The sequence below is a fragment of the Corella eumyota genome, chromosome 2 (genome assembly GCF_963082875.1).
Source record: "Corella eumyota chromosome 2, kaCorEumy4.1, whole genome shotgun sequence".
Classification (NCBI taxonomy): Eukaryota; Metazoa; Chordata; class Ascidiacea; order Phlebobranchia; family Corellidae; genus Corella; species Corella eumyota.
In genome coordinates, this window is record NC_137491.1 from 15,158,756 (window position 1) to 15,166,115 (window position 7,360).

General features: G+C 26.6%; 2 protein-coding genes across 2 annotated transcripts; both read right to left on the reverse strand.

The window, feature by feature from the left end:
• Positions 1-126: 126 nt before the first annotated feature.
• Positions 127-2,026, reverse strand: LOC145743446 (cation channel sperm-associated auxiliary subunit theta-like). Its single transcript, XM_082561406.1, has 5 exons — positions 1,921-2,026; positions 1,594-1,750; positions 762-923; positions 440-580; positions 127-244 (listed from the first exon to the last, which is right to left on the reverse strand). Exons 1-5 carry the CDS (start codon positions 2,024-2,026, stop codon positions 127-129), a joined length of 684 nt encoding a protein of 227 aa, XP_082417532.1.
• Positions 2,027-5,648: 3,622 nt separating this feature from the next.
• LOC145743483 (uncharacterized) lies at positions 5,649-6,916 on the reverse strand. The gene is made up of 4 exons (XM_082561451.1): positions 6,715-6,916; positions 6,430-6,602; positions 6,095-6,295; positions 5,649-6,018 (listed from the first exon to the last, which is right to left on the reverse strand). Exons 1-4 carry the CDS (start codon positions 6,854-6,856, stop codon positions 6,004-6,006), a joined length of 531 nt encoding a protein of 176 aa, XP_082417577.1. The 5' UTR covers positions 6,857-6,916; the 3' UTR covers positions 5,649-6,003.
• Between the last annotated feature and the right edge of the window lie 444 nt (positions 6,917-7,360).

The following is a 7,360-nucleotide window of genomic DNA, read 5'->3' on the forward strand; positions in this document are numbered from 1 at the left end:
TTAAATATATATATATATATAAATAGTTTAATAAAAAAGTCCAAGCGTTTACCATGTTTACTATGTTATATGAATTAAAATTTCTGGAACAAATCGAAATGCATAACATATTTTGACATTGTTGTATTAGTAAAAGGCATCCAAAGTTGTCCTTGCAATACTCATTCTTGTTGGCCGAAGTTTTTGTTGCTTAACACTTGGTTTAAGATAAAAAGTGTGAGGGTTCGCATGTCTTACAATGTGGCTATAATGCAAAATAAGTACAAATTTTTTTATTAATTTATAAATAAAAAAATCTGTTAATAGTTAAGATTTTGTAATATAATTATTTTACTGATAGCAATTGTATCACAACCTATCAAAAATGTATTGTTCCAAAACTTCCAAAAAAAATTAGATAGATAACTTGTGAAATGTTATTTAACAGAAAAATAAATACCCAATTGATTGATCATCCGAATCAAAATAGTTAATATTTATATTGAAAGCAAGTTTCTTTGCCAATTTTTCCAACTTTGGTTTATCTTTTGTCATAGATGTTATTTCTTGTTCCTCCACATTATAACCGTTAAGGACTAATCTTAAAAAAAATGTAGTATTATTTAATATATTAAAATCTACATTTATTTGTAGAATATTAAATTTGGATTTAAAAATTACTTAATTTTCTTTAAAAATTTTCTTTAACAAAAAATAGGAGTCAACATATATAATATATAAAAAAATTAACTTTAATTAAATTTAGTTTTAGACCAAGTAACCTGTAATACGTTGAACCATTGCTGCTACTTTGTGCCCGCAAGCGGAGATAAATATTATGGATATCTCCCTGAAAAACTAACGTGCCCCCCAAATAAAAATAATAACTAAGTCCGTCTTTTTCGATAGAAATTCGTCGTGTTTGCCAATTATAAGTTATTAATCTCAAACAAAAATAGCATAAGTAATAACATATAGTATTTATTTAATTAATAGAATATGGTTAAAATATTATTTGATTCTTTATTGTATTTATACCAATATTTAATATGTATAATAAATAAATTATACAGTTAATTTTTTTAGTTCTTAAACTAAATTTTATTTTAACAAATATGCATTTAATAAACAAACAAAATTATTTTTTTTAAATTTTGATATAGCAAGAGATAACTAAACCAAATTTAAAAGCAAAATATTGATCTTTAATTTTTAATATTTATACCAATATTTAATATGTATAATAAATAAATTATACAGTTAATTTTTTTAGTTCTTAAACTAAATTTTATTTTAACAAATATGCATTTAATAAACAAACAAAATTATTTTTTTTAAATTTTGATATAGCAAGAGATAACTAAACCAAATTTAAAAGCAAAATATTGATCTTTAATTTTTAATAAACAAACAACTGTCTAAGTATAATTAACAAACAAAATCTAAATTTTAAACACTTATTCAGAGTTTTAATGTCATAATTTACAAATATACTAAATTTAAAAACAAAATATCGGTCTTTAAATAAGAAGAAAATTAATGACATTAACCATATTTTTCCAAATCGAACATTTTAGAATCATAAAACTGTGTAAAATAATAAAGTATACATACCTTAGAGACCATAAAAAGAACAAAACAAAACTTGTGTCAAATAATTCGTTCGAAAAAGTTTGCATTTCAATCCAATAAACAGTGCCACCTAGCGAGCTTGTAAGAAACATCAAAATTCCAACATAAAACATTGAGTTTCGAACCTCTAATACAAACTCTGGTAAAAAATACTTTATTATTAAATAAATTTTTCACATTTTTATTTTTGTATTTTATTTATAGCTTATCTATACAAAGAAAAAAAACATATAAATATTTATTTTTAAATCAGTAGAAACGTTTAAATTATAGCGCATTTTGAAGCAAAAAATAACACTATGCATATACCTTCTTCTGTTTCTTTAAACGGGTGTAAGTGATTTTTTCTTAACTGTTTTTCAAACTTTTCTTCCGGTTTGTCCCAGAAACCATGTAAGGGATGCCATTCTTGCATTGCAGAGCAAATCGGGCAGTCCCACGTTTCGTTCAATCTTTTTTATATATTTTTAATGTTAGTTACTCTTATGTACTGTATAACTTGTTACGTCATATACAAAGTAATACACAGTTAAATAAGGGATTACTGATTGTTAACAAAAAATTAAATCATTAACGGACAGTTAGTTCTCAAACGACCGGCAGCGTTGTGTCGTGGCCAGAACACTTGGATTTCCTACATAAGGTCTTGGGTTTGATCTTTACTGTTCTCATGCTGTAGCGTACTTGAGTAAGGCGCTTTAAACGGTATAAACTCTTTCGGAGCCAACACTTAATTAGCAGCTTATCATTATTGGGCAAATTTAATCTAAAATATTCTAAACTGCCAAAGGTATCTCGGGACTGGGTCGGGATAACTGAACAAAATCGATAAACTAGGTAACTGCTTTGTATCTGATTACGAATCGATAGATTTTAAGTTTAAGCCGCATCAGTGTCACATTTTTTTAAATTTTTTTTTTAGACATCTTGTTTTCTGATAAAATATATTATTAGTTAATATGTTATAAATTAGCAATTGTTAGAAATTAAACGTAGGTATGCCGACTAAATATCTTTTTAATAAGCGAATTGATAACAAGCGTTTATAATTTTCAGATCATAAACATTCAATAAAAAGTAAAAAAGATCGATAAGGAAATTAAAACAACCTATTTTTAAAATATTGTTTAAAAAATATATATGAATGATAACTTGGTATACTGCATTTTTAAAATAAGAATTATTATTTACCTAATTAATTAAAAAAAAACAGTGAGCGTTGGAATGCCGACAGAAGGATTGCTTTAAACTAAAACCCAGGAACGTGGTTTGGTACGTCATAGATTTTTTTTTAAATTCTTTTTTTTCTTAGCAACTCCTGCTGTGTGTGGACGTGTTTTTAAGCTCCGTTTTTAGATATTTCTTTAACGATTATTATGGTTTGAAATCTTAGAATTCGAAACATACTGTTATTGTAGTTCAAAATGCTTGTTTATTTATTAAAAATCAATTTTAGGCATTCAAAACTTTGTCTAATGTATATAGTGATATCATCAACTTAAAACTGGGTAAAAGAATAATTTTTGTTTGTTAATAAAATTTAAATACTTGTTTGTTTATTAAAAAATTAAAGATTGATATTTTAAAACATTTAAAATAATTTTGTTCTGAAATTTTTTTAGTCCAATAATTTAATACGTTTTTAGTCTAATAATTAAATACGTTATTTTTGATTTATTAATTGAGTTAATCTTCTTAATTAAGTTTATGCATAAATTTATTTTCTAGTTTGAAACTTAATCGAACTTACAACTGTTTAATTAAACTATATTCCACTAGAATGTAGTAATTTATAGCTGATGTTTATTATTTACTGCATTTTATGTTAATAGTTACACTTTTACAAGAAGAAAAAACACATAAAAATTCGACACAAAACATAATTACACTACGGTCCACCTAAATTCTTTCCTACGGTAAACGGAACGTTGTTTTGTTTAGAGCCGGATCTCACAATTTTTACGAAAAATATTAACAACTTTTTTAAACATCTTCATTCAATAATAATGTTTTAAAGATATATATATATTTTTTTTGAGTTTGTTACACTATCGAAAATTTAAATTCAATTTTTCTCACGCCTTTATATCATTCGTTCAGGTGGTCAAATAGGGTTATTAAAAATTACCTTAAATTGTCTTCTTAATATTCTTTAAATTAAGTTTATTGAACCCCGACTAATTGTCAGTAAAATCAACCGTGGAAACTAAAATAAAATTAAGGGGGTTATGCTACGAAGTTTAAAAATACATAAAAAAAATCCTATAAAACGTTTTTTACCCTAAACATCTTTAGAACATGGTTACCTATTTCTACGAACTAATCACACATATAAAAACAAAACATTATTAAATGATTTTAAAGTTAATTTATCTTAAATTAACACCAACTTATAATATCTGATCTTAAACTTCAACTTATAATATCTGCTCCTAAACCTTTTTGATTGTCAAGTCAATCGTTTATATCCCTATCATGTTATTTTTATTTTTTATTTTTAAGGAATAATATTATCTCTAAAACTGTAAATTCAAGGCAACAAATTTAAAATTGACATTTTAAAATTTATATAATTATTACATAAATTATTAACTATATAATTTAGAAATCCTTGCCTATAATGCTACTTGTAAAACAAATTATTTTAATTAAAAAACTTTTTCATTTTTTTACATTGTAGTTTAAACACTAAAATTTAAATAATTTTCATCACTCTAGCTGCAATTCACTCTAAACAAAGTAAATCAGCTGCAAATGCTATGCAAAAATTTTATTTGTTTTGGCTAGCTTTCTATTTATAAAGTGTAAGCAATACAGTATATAACAAACGTTTGTTTTTTGCAGCTTTCAGCAAAATTATTTGTTTATAATTTAAAACAAAGAAATAAACATTTTCTCTTTTGGCGCTGATGAGGTTTTCGGCAAGTTTCGAAATTTTTAGGTCTTCGATACAATTCAAAAAAAAATACTTGTTTTTAACCCAATATTACATTTATTTGGACAGTTTTAACAAAGCTTATTAAATGCAACTTATTGCACTAATTTACATTTATTTTAAATGCGAAACTACTACATTAATATTACAATAATATTGCTAATAATATTACATTAATATTGCGAAAAGTTACCCCGTCTACCATTTATTTAATTGTAATTAAACAACAATGGTATAACAAAACAAACATTAAATTCTATATTTGCAGACGATACTTTTAGATCTTTTTTCGATGCAATTTAAATACTTGTTTCAAATACCAGTGAGCCATGCTATAGATAAACTTTGGGGTGTCGATTGTAGCGGCTGATTGTGTTTTAAAGGCAAAGGTATGATGTTGTTAATGGACAAACGTGGCTGCTATATTTCTGTAGATACTTAAATTGCACTTTTTGACCACTGCCAGTTGCAAGACATCACATAAATTTAAAAGCGATGGTTGTCAAATGCTACGTGGACGACCTAAGCTTCGTGTAGGCTGCTTGATAACCTTGGATTTCTAAAACCAATTGGCTCTGAGCAAAAAGCTTACACTTTGTATCAATATTTTTAATAAAGTTAAATATATTGGCGAATGACAAGCAACTGCAACAGTATTATTCTGGCGCTACTTTCGATTGACCCAAAAATCATTCTTAGTTAATGCAACAGAATGTTGCTTTTTATGGCAGTTTTATTTGCAAAAATATGACAAATGGCTTAGATAAATCAAATCAGACAGGCAAATGACTGTGACGTCACGCGTCACATGACTCGAGTGCGCAGAAAAATTATACTTTTGTAATTTTTTAAATTTAAGTCCCGACATCTCAAAATTTACTCTATTTTTTTAAATAAAAATAATATTCAAAAATAATATTCTCCGTCCATCAAGTAATTCTTAAACCTTATAAATAACCACAAAGATAAAGCATATCTGGTTTGTGTCAACTTTTCTTAAGTGTTTTAGGATAACCATTGAAAAAACCCATTCAATTAAAAGTAGTATTTATTTTAGTAAACATTTGATAACTTTAGCAAAAAATTGTGCAAGCATGCGTGCAGTTAAAAAACAAATAATATGTAAACATTTAACACATAACTTGTCATATCATTGACCTATAAAAATGCATATTTCTTCATCTCATTCCTAGCTTTATTTAATATCTTAGTTAAACGTTTTAACAAGTTTTTTATTGAACCCAAAGTGTAACTCTCAAATAGTGCAATACCCAAATTGGTGAACAGTTACGTTGCATTGGTTTTTATATTAGTGGTGGTTAGAATAAACTAGTTCTAAGCATTTAAAACAATATACAGTAAATTTTTAATTATAAAACAACAATATTATCTGATTAGGCATAAGTAAAATTGGATTTACAAAGATTGGAAAACTATTCCAATTCGTTGTTCAACATTCAAGAGGTTTCATCCTAAAAAATGGGTTAAATTTACTTAATAGATTAAATATATATTCACTGCATATATTCTATTTAGTTTAATACATACCTTTGTTTTAATCTCATCCAAAGGAACTTGGTCTCCATTTCCATTTTCAACTTCATTAACTTTCGAGGTTTTGCCACACCCTTCTTTTCCCACACGTACTAGTTGAATGATTTGACAAATCGCTTTCTCGAGGTAACCAACTGTAGTAAATACAGCTAAGGCAAAAACAAATCGTGGGATCTTGGCGGGCGTTCCAAAAGTCTAAAATAAACTTATTTTAAAGCATAGTGTAAACATCGATAGTGTAATTTAATTTTTAACATAAAGTTGTCTTAAAAATACTAAATCTTATTACTTAAAAAAACAAATGAAATTTAATATAAACATTAACTTACATCGTAAACACCAAATAGCACGGTAGCAAGCACATACAAGATGGTGATAGTAACCCAATGTTGAACTAAACCGCATGTCGACATTTTATTTTTGTTATAAGAAGAGTAAAGAAACCCAAGCAAGTTGGTTACCCAGGCAAAAATCGCAACCCAGAACAGAAACTCGATGGTAGCTAATAAAATAAAAACAAATGCACATTTTATTGATGTCTATTTACGGTTTGTTAAAATAGCACATATAGAAATAATTATTTTCAATAAGTTACCAACAAAACAGCATCTTACCTGAATCATTTCTCAATCCTTGTCTTGCAATAATACCAAATACACCTCCACCCGATGCTAATAAAGCAATACTCATCATACCATCCCACGATGAAACATAATCAGCATCCACATCAAGCATTTTTTGCATATTTAGCAACATTATTGTTAAAATAGTTTATCAAATATACTAACAATTTTACAATATGAACTTGTAGTTTCTAAGAGCTAACAAGATAAACAATTTTAGCTAACTATCGCAATATAAAAAAGCACAATGTATAGCCTGATGTTTAACTACATTCTTTGTCATTAAAAGTTTATCGCAAATTGTTTTAGTTATCTTACAGTTAAGTTAATAGCCTGCTGTTAATTATTTTTTTACCAGAGTGATGGGTAACAGTGCGTTCTTGCATTGCTACGCTAATAAGGCGTGGTTAACCTTCTTTTAACGGCTTTACTGTCTTTTAAACAATGTCCTTAAAATGGGATATGACGTCATCTGTATATATGAGCAGCAAATTTTTAGCATTCCTTTTTCTCTACACTGCTTACAACAACTTTTTCGTAGATGACCATAACAAAATACTTTACAAATGCTGCACGCGATTTTAATACGGTCTACATTTTGGTAACAAGTTAAATTTCCGTATTTTATTAACTTCTG

Bases quoted from the DNA above. Each gene is read 5' to 3' on its own strand.
- LOC145743446 (XM_082561406.1), bottom strand. From the start codon at position 2,026: ATGCAAGAATGGCATCCCTTACATGGTTTCTGGGACAAACCGGAAGAA. The intron at 924-1,593 runs GTATGTATACTT...TTTTTGTTTGAG, and splicing joins TTCTTTTTATGGTCTCTAAG to ATTAATAACTTATAATTGGC. The intron at 581-761 runs GTTACTTGGTCT...ATTTTTTTTAAG, and splicing joins AATGGTTCAACGTATTACAG to ATTAGTCCTTAACGGTTATA.
- LOC145743483 (XM_082561451.1), bottom strand. From the start codon at position 6,856: ATGTTGCTAAATATGCAAAAAATGCTTGATGTGGATGCTGATTATGTT. The intron at 6,603-6,714 runs GTAAGATGCTGT...TTATTTTATTAG, and splicing joins AGGATTGAGAAATGATTCAG to CTACCATCGAGTTTCTGTTC. The intron at 6,296-6,429 runs GTAAGTTAATGT...AGTTTATTTTAG, and splicing joins TGCTATTTGGTGTTTACGAT to ACTTTTGGAACGCCCGCCAA.